Raw genomic sequence first — 27,050 nt, 5'->3', positions numbered from 1 at the left:
TGATCGATTTTACCTTTGGATATGATTAATTTTTGGTTTAAAGTACTAAAGTTATATGATAAAACGGATGGACGGAGTTGATACAATGCATGAATTACGATGGGCCCCACGGAGTTTACTCAGTACGCTTAGCGTACCGAGTTTCTCAGTGCGCAATCCGCTTCCTCCCAAGTTCAATCCAAGTAGAGGGGCTCGTACAGGGGCTCTATTTTACCCATCCCAAAACCAACAAAACGCATCCGTCCGATTCCCTCAACCCCATCTTCACCGTCCATTTCAAATCCCGCTTTAATTGAAAATTCAAATCTCTTTACCGTCATTCCATCCTTTTATAAATCAAACGCTCTTCCAACGGGGTCGCATTTTCTCTAACTGAAGTCCCTTCTCTCTCAAAGACACTATCTCCGTGTCTGTCCTCCCCTTAGCCATGGCCGAAAAGCTCCCGCTCCAAACCAGCAGCGCCTTCAACACCGGCCGCCCGCCTGCAAAAACAATAGAAGAGACCTATCAGAAGAAGACCCAGCTGGAGCACATCCTCCTCCGTCCTGACACCTACATTGGGTCGGTCGAGAAACACACCCAAACCCTCTGGGTTTACGAGGGTGGTGAGATGGTCCACCGCTCCATCACATACGTCCCGGGCCTCTACAAGATCTTTGATGAGATCCTCGTCAATGCAGCAGACAACAAACAGAGGGACCCCTCGATGGACTCTGTCAAGGTAGAAATCAACGCCGAAGAGAATTGCATCAGCATCTACAACAATGGGGACGGAGTGCCTATCGAGGTCCACCAGGAAGAAGGGGTCTATGTGCCTGAGTTGATCTTTGGGCATTTGCTGACGAGCAGCAATTACGATGATAATGTGAAGAAGACAACGGGCGGGAGGAATGGGTATGGTGCAAAGCTGACGAATATATTCTCGACAGAGTTTGTAATTCAAACTGCTGATGGGAAGAGGCAGAAAAAGTATAAACAGGTATTTTAGAGATCTTGGATTCAATTTCTTGGGTCGATTTGTTATCTTCTTTTGTTTCAATCACATGTTAGACTTCTGTTGTTTTTTGTTTCTTTGGTATTGCTGTCGATCCGAAGATCTGGGTTTCTTGATATTGTTGTAATGAATTTCTTCTTCATTTTCTTCTTTTCTTTTTCTTTTTAAAAATGAGGATCTAATTTTCAGTTTCCATTTGTGGGTTCTGATGATTTAAGATTGATGTTCTTGTTTCTTTCCATTTCTTGGGTCAAGGAATGATAGGATCCCTTGATTTAGTGGTGATCAGACAGTTGATCTGATGGGAGAATGTCCAAAGATCTGTTTGATTGGAAGATCTTGACCATTTGATCTTTGGCCTTCATCAATTAAATGAGGATGGCTGGCTTTTGTTTTGTGTTAATTATCAATTCGTGGGCAGCTAGTCCAAAGGTCAGGATATTCCAATCTGGAAAATATTGGTTATCAAGTGTATGCCCATCAGATCAACGGTCTGGATCTTCCACTTACTGTCTGACGATCTGGTTAGGGTTATAGCAACACTTCCATTTCTTGATGTTCATGTAACAGAAAATGTACTCAATGGATTTCACCCTTTTAGGTGGGATTGACATTTGGATATTTTAGCAATGAGGAATGAGTACCTAGGTGAGCTTAAGTTACAACCCCTTTCACACATGCCAATGTGGCAACCGTGATCCAGATATGAACCACCATTCAAAAAATGGGCCCCACCATGAAGATTTCTGGTTGAGAAAATCAGGTCAGTCCCATCCTCAGGGAGGTCACATGTGTACATTGGATCAGTCTGTTGGCTGGGACTGCTTCAAGACCTCCATTGTTTTCATCTGAGATATGGCTGTCTTGATGATTTCGCTGGCCCGATTTTCCATTGGCTATCTTCGGGTGGGTTCCACCTTTTGCGCTGCTTGGATATCATAGACACTTGACACATTGGCACGTGTAATTCATTGCAGCTGAGGTGAACCTACAATGGGTTGCAGGCCGCCGTTCCTCTTTGCAATAACAACCTTATTTTCTTTCTATTAAAATTGAAATCAAGGCTCAACATTTCAATTATTCACTCATTTCTCTGAATTAAACTTATGATGCTTTCACGATTTTGCTTACATACATCTGCCCTTTTGATTTTTCCTGCTGCTAAGGTTTTCACAAACAACATGGGAAATAAATCAGAGCCCTCCATTACTAAGTGCAAGGAAGGCGAAAACTGGACCAAAGTTACTTTTAAGCCTGACTTGGCGAAGTTCAATATGGCCCATTTGGAAGATGACGTTGTTGCTTTAATGAAGAAACGAGTAGTCGATGTGGCTGGATGCCTCGGCAAGACAGTAAAGGTTGAGTTGAACGGACAGAAGGTGCCCGTGAAATCGTTCCTTGATTATATTAATCTTTTCCTAAAATCTGCTGCCAAGTCCCGTGAGGTTGAATCCGTACCGAGGTTGGTGTTTAAAATTTTGAGAAATTTACCCGTCTGTCCAAGTTTTCCTAATTTCGGATGCTAATTTTCTCATTTTGCTTTGCCTGGCTATGTTATCAGGATCACGGAGAAGGTCAGTGACAGGTGGGAAATTTGCGTGAGTTTGAGTGATGGGCACTTTCAACAGGTATTCAGAAACTACTTCCATCCATTGATTCTGCTTGACTAGCACTGTGTGAAGGGTTGCAACTATGATGGAGGCAAGCACTTCATGGAGCTTCATGAAGTGTGGGCCGGAACATGTTTAATGCAATGCAACGCTCGTTGCGACTATGATGGAGGCACTTCATGGAGCTTCATGAAGTGCAGGCCGGAATATCTTTAATGAACTGGCTCCTTGTTGGTCCTGACTGTGGACTTGGTGGGACACCTCATGGATTGCCCATAGACCGAAAGCAAAGGTGATTGGATCATTGTAACCATCTGAACAGTGGCTTGACAATGGATGGTTAGCTAAAAAAATGAGCTTAATCTACAATCAAGAAACAAAACTTGCAATGAGTTCTCCAATCATTACAGTTTTTGGCCTATGGTCCACCAGATTAACTCTTCCAATAGTTGGGAACTGCACTTCAGATTGTCTTCAAATGGCCATCATATTAGCATTTCTGGATTGTAAATGAATTTATTGGAACTTCTTTTGGATGGTTTTATCAGGTCAGCTTTGTGAACGGAATCGCCACTATCAAGGGTGGAACCCATGTCGAATATGTGACTAACCAGATCGCAAACCATTTAGTGGCCATAGTAAACAAAAAAAACAAGGATGCGAACATGAAGCCTCACACCGTGAAGAACCATTTGTGGGTATTCGTCAATGCACTTATTGACAACCCTGCATTCGATTCGCAGACGAAAGAGACATTGATGACTCGTCAAAGCAGTTTCGGATCTAAATGCGAGCTTTCTCAAGAATTACTGAAAAAGGGTCAGTCTCATATGATTCCCAATCATCATCCATACCTCTTTCTTCTTATGTAATGAAACTAGTATAAAGTTTTAGGTGGCCTGTTTTGAACCTTGTGATTCAGTGGCCAAATCTGGAGTCGTGGAAAATCTTCTCTCATGGGCAGATTTCAAGCAGAGCAAAGATATGAAGAAAACTGATGGAAGCAATATTGGAAGGATTACTGATATTAAGAAGCTCAATGATGCTAATGAGGCTGGGAAGAAAAACGCCGAGAAATGTACTTTGATTCTGACGGAAGGAGATTCGGCTAAGGCTCTAGCTGTAAGTGGTATAATGAGTTCACAAAGTTATTATGGTTTCTCAACTTTGTAGCTTACAGTTGGGTTTCTACGTGCACAGGTGGCCGGGATCTCTGTTGTAGGTAGCAACCACTATGGCGTGTTTCCATTGAGAGGGAAACTCCTGAATGTTCGAGAAGCGAGTGCTAAGCAGATAATGGATAATGCCGAGATTCAACATATCAAGAAAATTCTCGGGTTGCAGCAGGGCAGACAGTATGACAGCGTCAAGTCTTTGCGTTATGGCCATCTAATGATAATGACCGATCAGGTTCAGCTCCAAAAGATCCATTCCTTTTTTTCTCCTTTGATTACAGAAATTGTTGTTGTAGCTTGCTAGTGTAGGATTGTAGTAGTGTAATTCCTTCCCTTTCATAATTAAAGTTTGAATCTAATGCTGATGTAGGATCATGATGGGTCCCACATTAAGGGGTTGCTGATAAATTTCTTCCATATGTTCTGGCCGTCGCTGCTCAAGATTCCTTCATTCTTGGTGGAGTTTGTAACGCCTATTGTGAAGGTTGGTCTCAGTTGATTAGAGCTAATACGACTTGCAAAAAAGATGAAATAAGAATACAAACAATGAGGATCTGATTGTAATTGAGTCATTTTTTTCTTTTGGGTTTTCAAGCACGTCTAAATCCTGCTGCATGATTGTTGCACAGGCAACTCACAAAAAGAGTAAGAAAGTATTGCCCTTCTACAACATGCCAGAGTTCGAATCATGGAAGGAAAGCTTGGGAGAAAATGTCAAAGACTGGTCTACCAAGTACTACAAGGTCTGTTGTCTTTATATTAACTCAAAACTGATCCTAATGTGATGATTCCATTTTCATTCAGAGATTCATTTTCTGCTATACCTCATTGTTGAGTCTCTCTCCTGCAGGGGTTGGGTACAAGTACAGCAAATGAAGGAAAGGAATATTTTAGAGAGATTGATAAACACAAGAAAGAGTTTATGTGGATGGATGAACAAGATGGGGATGCGATTGAACTTGCATTCAGCAGGAAAAAGATTGAAGCAAGGAAGAACTGGCTCCTCCAATTCGAGGTAAAAGATAAATACCATCTAAGTTTTGCAATTGAAAAATCCATCTTTTGGTTTTAGTGTCTGATGGAGATTTCATCTTTGTAGCCGGGGACCCACCTTGAGCATAAAGATAAGCGCATCAAGTACAGTGACTTCGTTAACAAGGAGCTTATATTGTTTTCCATGGCGGATTTGCAACGATCAATCCCATCCATGGTTGATGGCCTGAAACCAGGCCAAAGGAAGATCCTTTTTAGTTCTTTCAAGAAGAATTTTGTCAAAGAGGCGAAGGTATGCTTACTGTCAGTACATCCAAATTCAAGAAATTTCTTAGAAACTTGAGGGATGATTAATTAACTAACCATCCTTTTTATTTCCTGATGCAGGTTGCACAGTTTTCTGGTTATGTATCTGAGCACTCAGCTTACCATCATGGTGAGCAGAGTCTTGCTAGTACCATAATCGGCATGGCTCAGGATTATGTGGGTAGTAACAACATAAACCTTATGCAACCGCTCGGCCAGTTTGGCACCCGGCACCAGGTGATTTTTTCAAAAGAATAAGAATAATAACTGTTCATCATGTTATTAATATACATGTGCACATACAAGATCTTGGGGGCGTTCTTCCAATATGGTCCCCACAATTTGTACGCCTTTATCTGAAAATCTGTCCGTTCCAGTCATTAGGTGAGTCATGGGTCTTGATCAGGATTCTTTAAAACCATCCATTTGTTATAAATGTATGGCACACCTGCTGACTATTCCAGCCTGATTTTTGGGCAAAGGCGCAAACATAGCAGCAGACAAGATGAACAACCTGGATCCTGCACACATGCCAAATTGGCATGCAATATCCTCCATCTGCAACTTCAGGTTTATACACCCACCTTGTTATAGCACTGATCACATGCTTTTTCATTCAGGGAGGCAAAGATCATGCGAGTGCCAGGTACATATTCACTTGTCTATCGCCTCTCACACGGTTCTTATTCCCAAAGGACGACGATGTTCTTCTGGACTACATGAATGAAGACGGGCAATCTATTGAACCCACTTGGTAAAATCTTTAAACATGGGGGCCTCTACTAGTTACCATGAAGGAATTCTTTATCTTTTAACACGCTATTCCTTTTCTGTGATGCAGGTACATGCCTATCCTGCCTATGGTTCTGGTTAATGGAAGTGAAGGAATTGGAACAGGTTGGAGCTCCTACATTCCTAATTATAATCCAAGAGACATTGTTGCAAACCTGAGATGCTTGTTAAATGACGAGCCAATGCAGCCGATGGATCCGTGGTACAAAGGATTCAAGGTTCCTCTAACTTACCCTTGAATAGCTTCACTCAATAGCTTTAGTTCGGAATTCAGCATACCCTTGAATAGCTTCGCTTCAATAGCTTTTGTTCAGAATTCAAAATTTACCCTTGGAAAGCTTTGCTCAATAGCTTTAGTTTGGAATTCGTGTTTTGTGGTGTTAATATTGGGAGAGTATCCTTATCCAAATCAGGGGCTGATTGAGAAATCAACAACAAAGGAAGGCGGTATGACATATACTGTAAATGGGATCATAGAAGAAGTTGATGAGACGACGTTGAGGATTACGGAGCTGCCAATCCGTAGATGGACGGAGGATTACAAAGAATTCTTGGAATCCATGATGTCTGGGACCGATAAGATCAAGGATCCATTCATCAAGGTAATTTATGAAAACCCAATTCATTTATCATTCATAAGAAGCCTCTTTTACAAAAGTGGAAATGTCCAATGCTCCATGGAATTTTTGTTTGGCCTAACAACTCCACAAAAGAGGAAATGGTTAAACTCTCCAATTTTTTTCTCTATCGGATTACAAGGATCATCTGATAGGGGGAGGCAAGGCATGGCCTGTCCAATGAAGATCCTACCACCTCAGGTTTCTGAAAGGAGGGTCCCATTTATACCATTTCTTAGTCTCTTAATCGAGCATCAGATCATAACTCTCCCTGAATCTGGAACCTCATCTGAGAGTTTCCTTGTGCAGGATTACAGACAGAACAGTGGTGTTACAACAGTCCATTTTGAGGTTGTGTTGTCTGAAGAGAACATGAATATTGCCAAGCAAGAAGGATTAATAAAAAAATTTAAGATGACCACCTCGATCAGCACAACCAACATGCACCTATTCGATGCAAGGGGTGTCATCAAGAAATATGACTGTCCTGAACAAAGTATGTTTGCTTATTCTATGTACTTTCTATGAATTTCTTAAATCTATATGTGCTTTCTTGTCACCGTGCCTTCTTTTATTGCAGTTCTTGAAGAATTCTTTCATTTAAGACTCGAGTTCTATGTAAAGAGAAAGGTGAGCTTTGATCTAGGCCCCCCATTTTTTCTTTTGGGTAATTGTGAAGATGCTGGTATTGACTTGCTTGATACTTTCATGTAGAAAGTAATGTTGGATAATCTTGAAATAAAGCTGTTGAGATTGTCTAATAAAGTCAGATTCATCATCGGGGTGGTAGAAGGAGACATTATTGTGAGTAACAGGAAGAGAGCGGATCTGGTCCTCGAGTTGCAGCAGAAGGGTTTCACACCGTTCCCTAAAACGAAAGGTGTTGATACCGGCGAGGCAATGGAATCAGAAGAAAATGAAGAGACACCAGAGGTGGGAAGAGTTGCAAGAGCAAGTGATTACGAGTATCTACTGTTGATGCCGATTGGAACCTTGACGCTGGAAAAGGTTCAAGAGTTGTTGGCTGAAAAGGGAAAGCAAGAAATGGAGGTGGAGGAATTGAAGAAGGAAACTCCAAAGTCTCTATGGATGAAAGATCTTGATGCTTTCATTAGGGCACTTGATGTACGTCTCGTCTCATCCCAATTTTGAGGACATGACTATCCATTCTCTCTCTCTCTCTCTCTCTCTCTCTCTCTCGGAGGGTCTTTCTTGTCTAATTTTCAATCGATGCAGGAGCATGAGAAGGAAGAAGCTCAGGTGGAGGAGGTGACAGGACAGATGGAGGGCAGGGCAGGCAAGCCTCTTGCTAAGGCTTCTAGACAAGTAGGTAAGGACCCAAGAAAGAATAATACCAAGAAAGCTAATGAAGCAGATACTGTTGTTGAATCCATAGCATCAGTTAATACTACAACTGAAACTGGTAAGCATCATTCTTTTCTGATGAATAAAAAATCGTCTTTGTCAGTAAGCCAGTGTTTGGACGTACACGCCAGTTGGCAACACAGAAATTGAAACCCGAAATGGGTGGATTGTCAGTTACCATTTTTCCCATCTTGAAGATTTCATTCATCTCAATGCATGTTATCTTTTTCTCTCCGTAGGACATGTTCCCGAGGGGGCAAAACCCAAAGGCAGGGGAGCTCTGAAGAAGGCTCCTGCTAGAAAGGTGTACTTGCAAATCCTGAAACTTCTTATTTCCCAAGTATCTTCCTGTTTTTGTGGACTTCTCATTGCCTTTTTGGTTTGGGTCTTTCAGCAGAAAAAGCCGACTGCCATTGATAGTGAAGAGGAAGATGATGAGGTGCTCGAGCTGAAAGAACGACTGGCAGCGTATAACATTGATTCTCCTTCAGATCAAACAGGTATATGATCGATGATCCATGTCCCATGTCCCTTTGCAGTTTTTCAACTGTATGATGTGGATGTCCACATGAGATCCAGTCTGTTCATCAGGCCATCCGTCATTTCCTTTTAAGCAGCCGTTTTCGTGTGCATGATGGGGCCTACTAATAACCTGGTTCTTGCACAAACATACCACAATGCCATTCCATTGCATCTTTCTTGCTGTAAATCTGCTGCATTGGAGAGTTCCTGTTAATTATCTACTTGCATTTATAGCTATGGAAACCGAAGAAAGTACTGAAGAACCAAGGAAGGAGCCAAGCAGAAGGAATATGGCCAAAAAGTCTTCATCAACCTTTGTTGAGGTGTCCGATGGTGAAGATGAAGCCATGAAAACCATCCCAGAAGAGAAACAGAACAACGATGACGACGATGATGTAGATTTTGAGCCAGAGCTAATGCCAAAAGGAGGAAAGAAAGGAGCACTTAAACCTGCAAATGCCAAAGCTAAACCAGCGACGATAGGGGGAAGAAAGAGAGTGGTAAAGGCGGTTGTTTTGAACCAGAAGCTGGCAACTGGAATGCTGAAGGCTGCGGAAAATGCTGCAAACTCCCCTGAGAAGAAGGTGAGGAAGATGAGAGCTTCGCCTTTCAACAAGAAGAGCAGCTCCGTATTGGGCAGGATCAATGGCAAGAAGGGTGATGATGGATCCCCGGAATCAGGCAGCTCGTCTTCTTCCAGCCAGACGAACATGGTCATTCCGCCACCGAGGGCCCGGTCACAGAGAGTGAATCGTGCACCCGCAAAGTATGTTGTGAGCGACTCTGAGGGTGAAGAAGAAGATGCAACTGACGATTCTGAATTTGACGCGGAATAACAACAAGTATTAATTAGCTTTGACTGTAACGGCTAGTTGAAACATGGGGAAAGCATTTCTCTATTCTAACTGAAATTTGAAATTCAAAGTCGTATTGTTTTCCGCGGGAATGATCACATCCGTCGAGAAGGTACATGTGTTCCCGTGCGGTTTAGTGAAACCAACGTGATGTTTGAGTAGAATCCTAACCGGTGCATCTTGTTGGTTACTCTTGTTCATCGTACATCCCAAAAAAAAGAAGACCTGTCGAACACTCAGGTGGGCCAAACTACAGAGATCAATGTAAATTTATACTGAAAACCTATAAATTCATATGGTGTGGCGCACCTAAGGATGATATGGTCTGAATTTTGAGATGAATCTTTGTCCTGGTGGAGAGTGTCTGATTGACTGTATTGGATGGCGCATGTATGCATCTATGGTTGCCCTCCCCCTCCACATTGTGGCCCACCTGAGATATGGAATGGTCTAAATTTTGAGATGCGCCTTTGTCCTGGTGGGAAGTGTCTGATGATTGGATTGGATGGTGTATGTAAATCCCTATGGTAGCTAATGCAATTCGGAAGTATGCATGGTGTGGGCCTCCCCCTCCACATTGGGACTCACATGAGTTTTGGATTATGGATTGTTGGGATCTAGGCCTAAATCGGGGGGCACGTTTGATGGACGGTTTTGATGGTACAGAAACATCTCAGTGGGTCCCAAGTAGCTGAAACATGTGGAAACTCACATACCATTGATCATTTCCTGGTTCTGTAAGCTTTTGTAACTGAAATTTTGAAACGGTAGGAGAAGAGTGGTCTCGTGAAATGACCCACCAGATCAACGGTCTCTGATCAGTGCTTATTTTTGGCTACAACCCATCTGTGTTAGGAACCACTGAATGAATGGTTCAGATCTCATACATCCTGTAGATGGGAAAAAAAATGCCTTTTGTTTTTGTTCGATCCAAGCAATGGTACTCTTCTGGTGGGGCCTACCTTTGGGCCCACCTTCTGATAGACCCATCCCCATTCTCCATTAGCAAATGATCCTAGCCGTCGGATGAAAATGGAAACCCCTCATTGCGGAAGACTTGTGGGGTCTCCCTCACTTAACACATCATGACTGGTTAAGCATCACGTGTGAACGATCTGGACCACCGAAAGGTAGGCCATCTATGTCCAGTTTGCGTCAGCCAATCAAATGCTCGACTGGTCACGTTGTTTCATTGCTCTAAAACAAGGGACGATCACGAGCAGAGCTTTACAGGCTACAGTAGATTCTCTCATCCAATTGAATAATCCTAGCCATCCAACCGGATGACTTGCAGTGGGCCCCATGCGAAAATAACGGTTGAGTCCACTGAGGGACGTAGAAGCAAAAGTAATGCCGGCTCAAATGAAATCTCTGGTAATCAGAGCCAAGTATTGGACGGCAGATCCGAAAGGGTGGAATTAGATAGTTAAGATCATCCACTCATTTTGATTTTCGATCTATACCGAAATCAGGATGTGGCCCACTATTCAGACGGCCTGGATTATTTTACACGAGTCTGATCCACTGGATGTGTCTGCGCGTGTTTTCTTGAATCATGGCATTTTTGTGGTGGGCCCCACCCTATGAACGGACCCCTCACACGTGACTCATTCCATTTAACGCGTGTGGCCCCTTTCCGGTTCTTCTGCCCCACCAATATAAGAACCGAATTAAAAAAGGGTTTTGCCGATCATCCTCGGTTCCGTTCCAGCAATTCAGGTGTTTGTTCCTCTGCAGTCTACCGTGCGCAGGTGCGTAACTAATCTTCATCTTCAGAAAAATCTCTTTTCTATGGTTTGGTATTGGTAATCCGTACGATAACCCTGTGTTTCATCAACTGCATGATCTGATGGCGGTTCTCAAGAGCTATGCACGCTGTGGTTGCTGATCCAGACGGTTAACCTGATTGGGCCTACCGTGGATGGTGGCGATTCTATGAAAATATCATGGATCAATAGATCTTACTCATCCAATCGTTGGCCATTTCCCCAGGCCGTTGAAGTGTTCTTTTCTCGTTATCGTCAATTTGTGGTCCACTAATTGGAGGGGCAGATCTTAAGAACAGGGAGATTCTGGAAGGAAAACCCCATCCATGGATGGACCATTAGCGCAATTGTCTGGATTTCCGAGAAATGGCCCAAATGCCTGAGTTACGTGCATCAGGACCCTATAATTCATCTTTCATTTACCTTTTGGAGATCTCATGATAGTTTTCTCCAACAATGTCCGTCGATTTGTGTGGCTGCAATCGTTTCTCATGAATTGATTGTCGACTCAGCCGAGTCTGTTCTGAAAATATGCCTGACTTGGCCCAACTCGGACGAGTCACCCCCCAATGTGGTCTTAAGAATCAAACGAGTCTGTTGGGACTCATCCGAGTCAACTCAGATTCGGTCGGACCTGATCAGGTCCAACACCCCAAGTCACTTCGGGCTTGAGTGAGTCGTGTCTTTACTTGAGACAAAACAAGGTGGTCCAAGTCACCTGAGTCATTTAACCATTCCTCCTGACTCGACTCAGGATAGAATTAAGGAGATTAAACAACGTATGTTTGTGGCCCGACTGATGAGTGGATCATTCCATTTCTCTCCATATGATCTTCACAGTATGCCCCACTCTTTTTATGATTTGGATGTTCCAATGAAGTGATACATAAGCGGATATAAAGATGTTGTATGTTAACATACAATGTTGAGTGTGATCATTTATCATTAGAACTATGACTGACTTTCGGATGGATATAGGATCATTGGATCATGAAGCATTAAAAACCATGTCTACACAAAAAGAATTAAGAGTTCTATTAAAAACCATGTCCCACCTCACAGCCAAACAGCCCCTAAGGAAAAAATCTGCAGCCAAAAGAAGATGGAAGATGATAAGCAGCCGAAAGGAAGGGACTCGACTGCGGTCAAGACACACAACGAGAAGAAGGATTTCTCAATCCAAACAGAATTCAAGGGGGCCCAATTTCAACAGACCATGAAAGATGGTGGGTCTTCTGATTTCTGTTGCAACCATGGAAGGCAAGAAGGCGTGTTGCAAGGCCCAGAGCCACGGAGTCCAGGTCATAGGAATGAGCATGAAATGCTTGGTTTTCATCTCCATAGATTCTAGTTATTGATTTTCTTGTCAGGGGAGAGGAGAGAAATCTTTTGTCCAACTAGCTCATAACTCTCAACGTACCAAATACATGTAACATCCAACCCATCCAAAAGGTTGGCCCCACCATGAAGAACACATCATGCAAAAATCAGATCAAGTTCATCACCATGTGGGCTACAGCATAAGAAAAGCATGTGGAGCATTTAAGTTGATCCAAAGTACTTGTGGGGCCCACCTCCTGAGTAGAGCGGCCTATTTTTGTACTAGGTGACTTTCATGGTGAGGCTAACCTTTTGGATGGGTTGGATGTCATCCATGCATGGAAAATTGTAAATTACGAGCTGGGTGGATGAGGACGAGTTTCATTAAGACCTGTTTTGTAATAGTACTTTCTTTCTTTGCAGCAACTGATATGTAAAGCTGATAATCAGCTGATTGTAAGAGTAATTATACGTCTTGGCCTCTCTCATTCTTTCAAACACAGACACTTCCCCTGCTCATGAACCAACAGTCACCTCGTCATGTGAGATGTAGATTGGGTACTGTCCTGCCAATACCCACGTCACAGTATGACAAGATTTGATTGGATGATTGACTACTATCAGATATTAAGCTCAACGAAGTACTCAGACCAACGACTTCCAAACGAATCAGATAGCTCGTTGGCGTTGGGGGCGTGGCAGGATTTGATTAAGCCACGTGCTGGCATATCGATCGAGCCATCATCGAAGAGCATGTTGAAAAGTTATTAGGTCAAGTTGGTACTTGACTGCGCCCACCTTTCACAGCATCATGGTGGCCCAATCAAATCCTGCTGCATCCTAACACCACCAAGCTACATGGTCATGGTGTTGATGTCACCACGCAATTGGAGTTCCTTTCAAGTATGTTTTGCATGAATCCATCTTTGACAAAAGTCTACGGTACAATCAAATCCTCGGCATGGGAAAGGACAACACCCAATCTAAGGCCCTACATATTGACACATTTCTAAATTGGCACTGGAGTCTTCTATCAGGTGGGACCCATAGTACGAAACAATGGATAGTATAAAGGTATCCATTAGGGCCCGTTTGGCTGGGTGGATTGGGAGGGATTGAACGGCATTAGGGTGGAACCAATCCTGGGATTAAACCTTCTCATCCCTTCCAATCCCTCAAACCAAACACGTCCCAGGCAAATTTGAAAGGATTAGGTTGGATTGGATGGGATTTAAAGGTAATGATGGTGTTGTCAGTGGATTGTCTTAAGATCCATGGGATTGGGATCAGATCACCGACTCTGTTTGGCACGCTAGGCCAATCCCAGGATTTGACTTTCAATCCCTTCCAATACCATCCAAGCCCTTCCAATCCGACCGGCCAAACGGGCCCTTAGTGTCTTCCAATCGTCTTGTCGGCGTACGGCGTGTCTCACAGTAGACAAGAGTAAGGTCTTGGCCTGATGATTTTTACACACGCACAGGCACCCCCACACACTCAGGCGGTAGTGGTATTTCACCACCTATGGATGTTCGAACCCTTGACCGGGTGTTGAAACTCCTGAGAGTCTACTGCCGGAGCAAGGGTAAGGATCCAAAAAGAACGGTGCCAGGTTGACACATCCACATCCAGGGCATGTGGACGCTTCTTTCCTCCTCTCAAAACCTATCCAATCTTATCATTTAAAATGGGAGGTTCAAATCTCACACCATATCCAACCCCATCATTAAATGGGTGGCCCAAAGGTTACATGAATGTTGTGATTTTTCATTTCAGGGCCTAATAGCATCAAGATTTTTGAAATTGATATAAATACCCTTCTCTATATTCTGAATCCCTTCAAAGTTGCGACTCTTCGAAGAATAAATAACATGGGTAAAATTGTCCATAGCCATTCATGTTACATACAGTAGAGATATACCAGTAGACCTGGCAACGAGCAGGGGGTGGTTCAGGCTCCGATTTTGAACTAGTCAGGCTTGCCTCTGATAGATATACCACTTTTCCAATTACCAGAAGTTCAGATCCAAACAGGCAAAAGAAAAAGGACCGAATGTACCATGCTGCTTCCTGATGAGTAAAGAACCCGTTTGCCACCTGGACTGGATCGTTTGGATGGGAGGATCTTGTCGTCGCCCAATCCTAATGGGATGGTGATGGTTTCTAGATCCAACAACCCATGAGGATTGTGATGGTTTTGGGAACCAACAGCCTACTTGCTCTGATATTTTACCTGTTGATGGGATATGCTACCCTCAGCATCCCAACTCTCTGAACAAGCTGCACCACAGAATGCATTATCCTGAGTTGATGATTCAAATGGCATGGTTAACCTGAATCCTTCATAGAAATAACAGGTAAAATATCACATTAGAGAAAGAGAAATAACAGAGAGGAAGCTCTTTTACCAATGTGGTTTGCTTCTGGGTATGAAATACTTAGATTTGGAATATCCACTAACTGGTAAATTCAAATTTTCACGATTGATTACACCCTGCAAAATCTTTAGAAATCAAAGAATATGAGAGTTTCACATTTTATAAGACTCCTTATCTACTACCTAAGATTCTGAGTAAGGGACCTTCCTAATAGAGAAGGAACGTGCCAGTAGAACTGGGTAGAATGTGACCCGATTCGGCGAATCCGACCCGATATGAACCGAACCGAAGGCTTGGATTGATGCGGATAGAGTAGGACCACTCAGATCCGATCGTACATCAGATTGTGGTCAATCCGGACCAATCCAATCCAAAATTCAAATGAACCCTAACCCTTCTTTCTCTACCCGAAGGAGGTACCGCACCCACCCATCTCTCCTCCTTTCTCTCCCTCTTTCTCTCCCGATTTCCCTCCTCTCTTTCATTCTCTCCTCCTTTCTCTCCTTCTTTCTCTCCCAGTTTCTCACATCTCCTTCTTTCTCTCCTCCTTTCTCTCCTTCTCTCTCTCTAGACTCAACTCGATCCGACTCGATTCGGTTTCCCAAACCGAGTCGGATTAGGTTCAGGTCAGGTCAGGAAGGATTCAGATCGGATCGAGTCAGTCCTACTGGACTCGGTCCCAGATCGGATTGAGTTCGAGATTCTTGAAAAATCGGATCGAGTCGAATTGGACCCAATCCGATTTGACTCGACTCGATGCCCACCTCTATGTGCCAGGCACCTTCTCTGCCCTCATGCTAGTATGGTATTTAATTTGCAAGATTCAATGAATTTTAAGGTATTTAATTAGCCTAATGTTAAATAATGAATTGGATTGATGATATGAGATGTAGTAGTGCAATGTCAAACTCGTCAAACTCAAGAATAAGAGTGAATGATCGAAACACAGGTGATCCATTAGGACCCGTTTACCTGAATGAGACAGTAAAGAAAATGGAAAACTGTCACGACCCAGGGTTTTGTAAGCTTTCGTGTACATGTGTACATGTACACATGCGTTCATCCATGCATCCCATCAATTTGTACAAGTTGTGACTATTGATATGTTCTAATTATATGATTTTGTGAATATATTTATATGTATGTATATACATGTACACTCTTGCCACTTACATCGACGAGACCACCATTAATCCATAATCTAGCTTATAAATCTAATCCTTGAACTTTCTTATTCATCAAATCAACGGTAGAAATATTCACTTAGACTTATATTAAGATTTAATTGTTTAGTTTTAATTTGAACCATATCATATCATTGTGAAATAGATAATGGACATCGTTTAAGCCTTATTAGGCTAAAAGAGATGCTAAGTTGTTGTGAAATCATATGCCTAAAAATAATAGCTTTCAAGTAGATCTCGATCTTATATATCGACGGGCTATCAATAAGACTCGACGGGATCGAAGTCCCTCTCGATGGCATCGAGTAGGCTACTTAAAAATTGTTTGGCAACAATTCAGTTAGAAAAACTTGTTGCTTGATTCCATCGAAAACCACCTCAATCCTATTGAAGGACCTTCGATCCCATCGAATGGCCCTTCAATCCGATCGATAGAGCCATTTTATATCAATTGGAACACGTTTCTTATAAAAGAGCATTCAGTTCTTTGGCTTCATGATGCGTTTTTGATGCACTAAAAGCCTAAGTGAATCCTCGCTCATATCTCTTATCCTAAGCCTCTAAACTTATAGGAATAAGTCATCTTCCTTGTGGTTGATCACTTGAATGAGCATTCCAAGCTCCTCTTAAAGACCTTGTGTTGAAACTCCTCGAAGTCTACCACTGAGGTAAGTACTCGAACCCAAGACCTCATGTTGATATCCATGGGTGCCTCCAATGAGAGTGAACATAAGTCCTTGGATTATAACAAGCAGTGGTTGTTGCTAAGCCAATGAAAAACCAATTAGAGTCTTTTGCGGGAGCCATTGACAAGAGTAGAAATATGTGCCTCCGACATGAGAGTGTACATGTAGATTAGTGGTTCACCTAAGAAAATTCATGTAAAGGTTAAAGGTGAACCTGATTTATAACTTCCGATAATGAATACCGGTATACTTAAGGAGAGTGCGTCCGCTAGGAGTAAAATAGGGAAACCGAACCACTATATATGGTTGTGTTTGAGATTATCATTTGAGCACATTTCTATTTATGCTTATGAACTTAATTTGTGTATGCATGATTAGATAGATGCTAGGTGCTGATGAGTTTTAGAAATTAATTTAAAAATTAAAAGTTTGAGGTACATATCCAAAAAGGCAAGCAGCTAAAAGGAAGAGATGATAGATAAGGCATTACTTTAAAGGAATTGTTACCAAAATGGCCCTAAAGTATGTTGTTTCCACATGATTGGCCTGCCTTTGTAAAACCTTATTTTTATTTATTTATTTGTTTTTTTTTAATTTTTTGTCCTTTAATAGTAACTGAAAAAGTTAATGGATGAAAATGCCCTTGCTTGGAGCCCAATACTTGTACATCTAGGAGAAGCTTTATAGCTTCAATCATACATTTGGGATAAGCTTTATAGCTTCAATCATACATTTGGGATAAGCTTTGTAGCTTCGATTGCAAGGCACTTGTGGCCACCACTTGGTCATTGGGCCCACCGGAAGGCGGATCCAATCCATTCATTCCCTTCTTGGCCCGCCATTTACTTGGGAAGATGCTAACCTCACACTGATACCAATTGTCTATGGCCCACAAAACCCATTCATTGTCAACTTTTTAATGTGGTGTAGTCCACTTGATTGGAAGATATGGCTCATACTTCAAACCATGACCTTTCATGAAATTTCAATGAGAATAGATGGAGTGATTCGATACATACCCCATGGTGGGCCTCACAAATGATGTCCAAAGTTGCACGACATTAACATATTATAACCTCAACCTTTAACACATGACAACATGTACCCTAACAACCAGAGCCCTTAACACATGATAACCTCGACCCTGACCCTTAACTCCATAAGGACACTATCTGTGGGGCCCATCATTGAGTATGTGTCAAATCCACTCCATTCATTAGAGTCAGCATTTCCTAAAAGGCTATGGACCAAAGAATGAGCCACGTTTGTATATCAAGTGGACCACACCATAAGAAAATAATTGAGAGTGAATGGACACCATTATCATTTTTTAGGACCACGGAGAGGTCATGTCAAGCTAAAGTAGGCCATGAAGAGAATAAATGAATTGGATCAGCCTTAAAGTGGGACAAATTACCACCTGATAGCCACCTCATCCAATGAGATTGGAGCTTAGCAAAGACATTTTGGTCCATAAAAAGAAAAAGAAAAAAGAAAAAAAAAATCTCAGGAGGCTTAAGAAGGTAAGAAACGAAAAGGCAGGATATTTTCTTAAAACGGACATATATTAGGGCCATTTTAGTAAAAATCCCTACCTTAAACTTGGTATTACTCAGTATGGCTTCCCATTGATAAGGGTTTGCTAGAACCAAAATAGGAATAATAGACGGCTGATATTAAAAACCTTTGTGCAGGGGTTTTCGGTTACTCTTCCTATAGAAAATGGTGTTGGCTTATCCTGCTAGTGTGGCTCTCATATCTAGTAATCCAGACCTTTATATTATTTCTCCCAAAGTGGATGGAGCACATCAGTAGAATTAATCTTATCAAGAGATCCTAATCATCTAACTTGCATATCAAAAGATTGGTTGAATATTAATAGTGAGTGGTCCAAATTCAAAGGGAAGAATCAGACGGTTAATATATTATTAATTTTCTTGGTGCAATTTTGAGTTCTATAATAGGGTCCGTGGCTGCTTGGACAGTCTGGATAATTGTACAAGTATTGACGCGTGTAAGGTTTAAGAGATAAAAATAAGCTTTGAACGGCGCAAAACAAACATAAGACTATAGTCACATTTTATTTTATTTTTAATCTTTAACACCATGGGTTCGTAGGCATTTTATTTTTTTCCCTTTTTTTAATTTCATTAGTAACACAATTAACAGGGAAAGGAAGAGGAAAGAAAAGTGGACGATTCATGAACTGAGTTCAATCTTGAGTCCTCCAATAGTGACCACGCCCTTGCCCTGCCTTGGAACCAGGGTCACTACCACGTCATCGTCGGCATCAGCATCCAAGTCATCCAGCAAGTCGGTTATCCCCAGCCTGAGGCAGGTCTTGAGTTTCGTGGGGTTCTTTGCGTGCTTATGAGGTACGTTCACGAAGCTGCCAACGAACTCGGTCGAGCTGGGACCCCTCGCACTCTCATCTTCTACGTTTATGTACACGTCGAACTTGACAGTTTCGTCCCTCTGCAACTGTATGTTTTCGATCACCAGCACCTCCTCCTCTTCTTCCTTCTCCTTGTTGCTTCTGGATTTCTTGGGTCTCTTTACCGTAGCTTTTATCACCGAGTCCAGCGGCCGTGGGAACTCTACTCCTCCTGCTGCTGCCTTCTTCTTCGCCTTGATAGCAGCAGCAGCAGATGCGGGTCGAGCCTTGAGCCAAGGGATATCCACCTCCTGGTACGTGTATCTGAGCTTGGTGGAGTCTAGGCAGTCTCGCACCTTCACCCTGACCAGTCGCGCGTTCTCATCATAGAAAAGGAAACCCGAGTCCAACCAGTCGGGGTCGGTGAAGTCCCGTCGCTTTCCCCCCAACCCTTTCCATACATTCCACAAGCGGTCGATGTTGGAATGGTGAGCAAAAAATATGGGGTCACGTCCAGCGGAGTAGAAATTGCCCATATTCTCTATGTTGGGCTGGGTACGATCCCCGCACCAGAGGTGCACTGGACCGTGCGGGACATTCTCCAGGGACCCAGCACCAGGGTCTGGCTCCCCGCCTGCCCGATAGGTAGAACCCATGAAGAGCTGGGCAGTCTTGCCACTTGACACCATCTGTCGATACATGACGGACAGGTTGTTGGCAATTACTTGTTTATCAGTGGTGGTGGGATCGACGAGGTTGTAATCAAGATCAACCAACGTGGGTGGCTGATGCTTGGCATCGCGGAGCTTGTCATAGAGAGGGGATGAGGGGTTGGTATATAATGCTGGCATTTTCATGCCCTCGGGAGCATCCCAATTCCAGAAAGGGAGAGCAAAAGTGTCGTCATCAAGCAGCTTGCAAAGGATCCTCTCGTAGAAGTAGAGATAGTAGCGGTGGAAGGGGAGGAAGAGCCATGAGTTGTGCACCTGGAGCTCCAAGTCGGGAAAGCCAACCTGGTCATAAGCTCCATCACAATAGGCACAGTGGACATTGGCTTGTTGCGTGAAATTGCGAGGGTCATCCGGAGGAAGTGCTTTCATGAGTTGGATGGCCTTGTTATACTTGGCAATGTAATGGTCGTCGACCAAGTGAGCAGCAGGACGCACTCGCATGGGCATTGAAGGAGATGGAAGTTTGAAATCAACGATCGTTTGTTCAAAGGGAGGACAGCAATTGGTTGGAGTTGCACCGGCAGGCAAGTCAGCAGCCCCGCATTTGGATAAGTCAGGAGGAGCCACAGGAGCTGCAAAGGCATTGTTTTGAATGTTGCTGAGTCCGTATAGTCCTCCTAAGCCGATGAGCACATTTCGTCTTTGTAGTGATGGTGCTTGTTCATCATCTCCACCATCTCTCCTTTTGTTATTACCGCTGATGCAGGTCACTTTGCTACGAACATGGTGGCCCCGTACAGCAATATTTGAATTTGAAGCTGCCCTCCTTTGATGCTGGTGGCGGTATATAGAGGAGATAACGGTGGTGCTGGTGGTGTTTAGGAGAGACTCCATCTGCATGCCTCCTTATGATTTGTGGATACCCCATGATGCTAGTAACCTTATATTTATAATAATAAATGGATACTATAAATTCAAATTTGATGCCTCTTTCTTACTTTTACTAGAAAACATAGATTAGAACACGTGAGAAATGAAAAATTAAACATATTTATTATTATTTTATTCTAAGATAAGAAATTTCAAAGTTACTTATCCGGCACTCCATTACCGACTTTTTTTTTCTCCTCCAGGATTACTAAGTCCACGCGGAATATAGAATTGACTTTTTTTCCTCCAAGATGGTTAATTCAGACGCTGATTGTGTCCTACCCCCCGCCCGTCTCCAGCTGGGAACGGACAGGAGCTTTGAGTGGCTACCGTGATGTATGGGTCTTATCCACACAGTCTATCCATTTTTAAGTATCAATATTTTTGTGTAAAATTCCAAAATTGAGGATCAAATGGACTACACGATGGAGATTAAACTTTTACCGTTGAAAACTTCTTGGGGGCCACAGAAGTTTTGGACGGATCTGATATTTGTTTTTTATCTTAAACTAGGTCTTTATGAATAGATTGGATGGCAAATAAATATCATGATGGGCCCTACAAAATTTTCAACGGTGATTATCATTATCACCGCTGCTTCCTGTGGTATGATCCACTTGATACTTGGATCTTCCTAACATTTGGGACTATAACCTAAAATGATACTAAAAAAATGGATGGACGGTGTGGATAAAACCCATAAATCACGTTGGCCACTCAAAGCTCCAGCCCGTTCCTAGCTGGAGACGGCGGGGTAGGACGCAATCCGGTTAATTCTACTTGACGTGTAAAATTAGCAAACAAAAAAAGCGCCTAAAAACTCAAAAAGTTGCAGCTTCAACTTTAAGAAAAGCCAGGAAGGTAGAGATTTCAAATGTACGACCAACTGGTGCTTGTTCTGCAGTGGCGGGCTTCTCACGAACTGAATGCCCCCTATCAGCGGACGCGGATTGCGTACTACCCCCGCCCATCCCTAGCTCCGAACGGGCAGGTCTGTGGGTGGGCCCACCGTGGTGTATCTGTACATCTAAACCGCCAATCCATTTTCTCATATTACTTTAACATACAAAACAAAATGAGGTAGATCCAACGATCAAGTGGACCACACCAAATAATAAGCTTGGTTGCATTGAAATGCACAAAGCATTAAACGTCAGCGGCATTAAATGCAAGAGTCATATGTGGTGTGGTCTATTTGATCGTTGGATCTGCCTCATTTTTGTTTTGATGCCTTAAAATAATCTGAGAAAAGGGATAGACAGTCTGGATGTACAGATACATCACGGTGGGCCAGCCCACAGAACTGCCCGTTCGGAGCTAGGGACGGACGGGGGTAGTACGCAATCCGCGTCCCCTCTCAGCCATTCAAACACTCATTTGGCACAGAAAACAAAAAACAGGTTGGTTAGATCATCAGAAATGGCACGCCATTGAAATCAATCCATGGTTGATCCACAGACTAATGCTATGTTTGACCCATATAATGAAGATCTGCCAGATTTTCAAGATAGGTGCTCTTAATTGTCAGGCGCACCTTTTTTGAACGCTTCAGATTCCTAATAAAAATTTCAAGATCGTGGAACAATGCCATCTAGAAACAACGATGTGTTCACACGAGCGGTTCTTTCGCCAGATCCTGATCATAATATCATCTTTCTGGTCCACCATGATGTGTACGTGAAATCTCCCCGTTAATATCGTTTGTTACGCCTCATGTTAGGATCTAAGCCAAAAAGAATCATGCTGAGATAAACATCAGGTAGGCCATGCACAATGAACAATTGCGAATATGGACCAGCACCCTATAAACCTTCCCCTGGGACCACGTATTTTCTATGCCATCAACCGTTAACAGGTTGGATCCATTATGATCATGAGCAATTTAGAAATTCATTGTGATCAAAAGCTCAGGTGGGATATACCGAGTGATTTATAAATTTTGACTGCCATTTTGCAATGTTCCTGTAATGTGGCCCATTGGGTGCTTATTTTTTCTTTCTTTTTCTTTACTTGTTTTTGTTGGATACGGTGAAAATTGTTATGGGTAAAAAGGAATTGATCAGAAGTATGAGGTTAGCATGAACATTTATTGATGTAGAGCGGGTCAGGGACAGTTACATGGCCAAGATGGATCAGAAAAGGCCCGGTCGACGACAGAAGTGATCCAGACCATCGAACCTTAAATCGGGCGTATCTTGCAATCCGGAATGAGTTATCTGACGTAAAATATATGATTTTGGGGTAGAACGAGCTACTGAAGCCAACCAACCCGCTACGTCGGGTTGCGCAACCCGGAATTGCGAAAAACCCCTGGATCGACGGTCGTTTCCCTGTTTTAATTTCGTTTTTACTATAAATAGTAAGTTTTAGTTTGATTATAACTCTTTATCCGTCGGGCTTTAGGAGTTGCGCCCAACGTGAAAAGAGCTTAGAATAATTAGGAGAACGGTTTGGTGAAGTCAAATAGGACACTTACTATTTTTGGCCGAAAACCTTGTGCACTAGTAGACATCACGACCGTATATAAATAGTAAGTTTACTATTTATAATAAGTCGCGGATTCTAGGAGTTTGAGTTGTAGTTTAATTCTGATTTCTTTCCCATTGCTTGATACCCCTATTTAAAGGGTTGTGAACTCGTTTTTATTCATCAATTAATCAATTTCAAATTTCTTAGAATTTATTTCTATTTTCTGCTTTCTTTCCTCGTGGATTCAAGAAGTCTCTCTGAGGAGTCCAGAGAAGTTCCGTGGATTCAGAGTAGTTATCCTCATCACGTTCATCCCTGCATCAATTGGTATCAGAGCGAGGATTCCCCTCGGGCCGATGGCAAATAATGAAGGTATGAATCAAAATCCTTTGGACGGTGATCTAGGGATTCGTTATCTTTCAGAAAGAATGGAAGCTTTCCACTGAGAGAGTCAGTTGACCATTCAAGGGCTGCAGGCAACTCTCGACCGTCTTGCAGATGCGCTACTCCCACCCCGAGCCCTAGGCGGTATTCCACCACCTTTAGTTGCTCCCCCACCCATGGTGGCTCCACCACTTATGATTGCTGTACGACGCAACCCCGATTTTCGTAGAGCACTACCAGTGGCAAACCGTAGGGTTACACCAGATGATTCAAGTTCTAGCGACGAGGACCTTAATGAGGGTTTTGGTCAACGACCAATCCATGAAGGTGATCATTTAGATCGTGCTAAAAGAGACTATCGAGGTAAGGCTGAACTTCCTAGTTTTAACGGTTTATTACGTATATAAGATTTTCTCGATTGGCTAGCCGAAGTAGAGAGATATTTTGATTATATGGACGTGCCAGATCATAAAAAGGTAAAATTGGTAGCGTTTAAATTAAAATCTGGTGTTTCTGCATGGTGAGAACAATTACAACTCTCACGAGTCTGGCAAAATAAGGCGCCCATCTCATCATGGCCACGGATGAGACGTCTTCTTTGATCTCGATTTCTCCCCAGTGATTATAAGCAAATATTATTCCAACAATATCAAAATTGTAGACAAGAAAATCGAACAGTCACAGATTACACTGAAGAATTCCAACGGCTGATTACACGAAACGATCTGTCAGAATCTAAGTCATAGAATGTGGCACGATTTATAGGTAGGTTGTGACCGATAATTCAGGACCGAGTTCAGATGTACCCAGTCGGGACTGTGGATGAAGCAGTTCAATTGGCGGGTAGGGCAGAAACACAACTTGCAAGAGCTCCTACTCGTCCATATCCTTCAACTCAACCCTCATGACGGGTTTCACGCAGGATCCAATGCTGCCACGAGGAAAAAACCCAGTACCTCAACTTCCTACAACCGCAAACCGTGATACGGAGAGCGGCTCATGCAGACCTCAACGTGCAACACCCACAACAGCAGGTCCGAGTAGGATTCCAAATCCTTATGCTCGGCCAAGGTCGAACAATTGTTACCGCTGTGGCCAACCAGGCTACTTATCAAACACTTATCCTTAACGTCCCGCAACACACTTGACTATAAACGAAAGAGGCACTAAATATGAGGCCGTAGAAGAATACCATCGCTTTGATGAACATGAACAAATCACTGAAGAAATAGCAGGTGGCGATGAAATGACGGGCGAGGATCACGGCGAATTTCTAGTTGTGAGGCGATTACTGTATGCCCCACAAAAGGAATTACATCCACAATGACACAATATATTTCGTACTTGGTGCACCGTCAACGGAAAGGTCTGTGATGTGATCATAGACAGTGGTAGTAGTGAGAATATCGTCTCAAGAGTGATGGTGGACAAGTTGCGGCTACCAACGATGAAACATCCTTCCCCGTACTCAATCGACTGGATAAAAAAGGTGAATGATACCAAGGTAACTGAACAATGCACTATCTCGTTTTCAATTAGCAAAAATTATAAGGATCAAATACTTTGTGACGTGGTTGATATGGAAGTTTGTCATATGTTACTCGGTTGACCCTGGTAGTCGGACCGTGATGCGACCCATAGGGGACGAGATAATGTTTACGTATTCGTCAAGGATAGTCGAAAAATAATCCTTGCCCCTATGGCACCAGAGAACCACCCTAAAGCCTCTAAAGTGGAGGGGAGTTCCCTCTTGACCATTCGGGATTTTATGGAGGAATCCAAGGAAATCGACGAGGTATACACTGTAGTGGTAAAGGGCGGGGAAGAGGAACCCTCAAACATCCCTTCAAGTTTAAGATTGTTGCTAAATGAATTCAAAGAAGTCTGTCCTGAGGATTTACCTGATGGATTGCCCCCATGAGGGACATCCAACATCACATAAACCTCGTCCCTGGGGCTAGCCTACCCAACCGCCCTCATTATCGGATGAGTCCGAAGGAGTATGAGATACTTCAGGAGCAAGTGAAGGAATTGATCCGTAAGGGTCTCTTGAGAGAGAGCATGAGCTCATGTGTCGTACCAGCATTATTAACGCTAAAAAAAGATGGAAGCTGGCGCATGTGTTCAACAGTCGGGCAATCAACAAAATTACCATCAAATATCGGTTCTCAATACTACGGTTGGATGACATACTTGATATGTTAGAAGGGGCTAAGGTGTTCTCTAAACTAGATCTAAGGAGCGGGTACTATCAGATTTGTATTCGACCCGGTGATGAGTGAAAAACGGCATTCAAGACCAAGGAAGGGTTGTATGAGTGGCTGGTCATGCCCTTCGGCGTATCGAACGCACCAAGTACTTTTATGTGTTTGATGAATAAAGTTCTAAAATCGTTCACTAGCCGATTTGTGGTAGTATATTTTGATGACACATTGATATATAGCCAGGATGAGACGGAGCACAGAAAACATCTCAGACGGGTGTTGTAGGTCCTACAAATTAACAAGCTGTACTTCAACTTGAAGAACTGTGGTTTTTTAACTGACAGCCTGTTGTTTCTGCGATTTGTTGTAATGTCCACAGGCATTCGTGTGGACGATGAAAATGTGTGAGCTATTAGGGAATAGCCGATCCTGACAACTATTCATGAGGTGAGGAGTTTTCACGGGTTAGCGACTTTCTATCGTCGATTTGTGCGAGATTTTAGCACCATAATCGTGCCTATAACAGATTGCATGAAAAAAGGACCGTTACAATGGACCGATAAAGTTGACAAGAGCTTTCATGAGATCAAGCATCGTTTGTCTACAACACCGATTTTGGTGCTTTCTAATTTCGACAAATTATTTTAAGTTGAGTGTGACGCTTTGTACATCGGAATTGGAGGAGTATTATCATAAGAAGGCCGCCGGTAGCCTTCTACAGCGAGAAGCTCAGCGAAGCCCGAAAGAAGTGGTCGACTTATGAGCTTGAGTTGTACGTAGTTGTTCAGGCGCTACGACATTGGTGGCATTATCTGATTCAAAGAGAGTTTGTTTTGTAGACTGACCATCAAGCATTAAAGTTTATTAATAGTCAGACTAACGTGAATCGTGTGCATGCTAGATGAGTTGCATTTTTACAGGAATTCACGTTCGTTCTGAAGCATAAGTCAGGGCAATAGAGTAAGGTGGCTGATGCACTTAGCCGTCGTGCATCACTACTTGTTACGATGAGCAATGAGGTGGTCAGCTTCGACTATCTCAAGGAGCTATATGTCGAGGATGAGGACTTCAAAGATTCTTGGATGAAGCGCCAAGAAGGTCACCCCAGTGACCTTCATATACAGGACGATTTTCTCTTCAAAGGGAATCGATTGTGCAACCCCCAAAGTTCTCTGAGGGAGCAGATTATTTAGAAGCTACATGGAGGTGGCCTCGGTGGACACCTGGGGCGAGACAAGACGCGAGCTCTTGTGGAAGAGCGGTATTACTGGCCGCAATTAGTACGCGATGTGGAAAAAGCTGTATAACGTTGCCATGTTTGTCAGACCTTCAAGGGGCAATCTTAGAATACGGGCCTCTACACCCCGTTACCTGTGCCTAATGGTTCTTGGGAGGATTTATCAATAGACTTCGTACTTGGTCTTCTACGAACACAGCCCGGCATGGATTCGATGTT

General features: G+C 42.9%; 2 protein-coding genes across 2 annotated transcripts; one reads left to right on the top strand and one right to left on the bottom strand.

Annotated features, from left to right (window-relative positions):
- Positions 1-391: 391 nt before the first annotated feature.
- Positions 392-9,210, top strand: LOC131240345 (DNA topoisomerase 2-like). Its single transcript, XM_058238540.1, has 21 exons — positions 392-979; positions 2,161-2,456; positions 2,556-2,622; positions 3,153-3,423; positions 3,527-3,726; positions 3,805-4,014; positions 4,150-4,263; positions 4,409-4,522; positions 4,630-4,794; positions 4,879-5,064; positions 5,160-5,315; positions 5,699-5,832; positions 5,920-6,088; positions 6,284-6,472; positions 6,797-6,983; positions 7,068-7,117; positions 7,202-7,612; positions 7,724-7,910; positions 8,092-8,156; positions 8,247-8,352; positions 8,609-9,210. The coding sequence occupies exons 1-21, from the start codon at positions 428-430 to the stop codon at positions 9,208-9,210; spliced, it is 4,431 nt and encodes a 1,476-aa protein (XP_058094523.1). The 5' UTR covers positions 392-427.
- Positions 9,211-18,748: 9,538 nt separating this feature from the next.
- Positions 18,749-20,723, bottom strand: LOC131239803 (polyphenol oxidase, chloroplastic-like). Its single transcript, XM_058241122.1, has one exon. It carries the CDS (start codon positions 20,505-20,507, stop codon positions 18,762-18,764), a length of 1,746 nt encoding a protein of 581 aa, XP_058097105.1. The 5' UTR covers positions 20,508-20,723; the 3' UTR covers positions 18,749-18,761.
- Between the last annotated feature and the right edge of the window lie 6,327 nt (positions 20,724-27,050).

This window comes from Magnolia sinica, chromosome 1 (assembly GCF_029962835.1).
Source record: "Magnolia sinica isolate HGM2019 chromosome 1, MsV1, whole genome shotgun sequence".
NCBI classification, from domain to species: Eukaryota; Viridiplantae; Streptophyta; class Magnoliopsida; order Magnoliales; family Magnoliaceae; genus Magnolia; species Magnolia sinica.
Note: the sequence above shows the minus strand (reverse complement) of the source record. Positions and strands in the feature narration are given on the sequence as shown.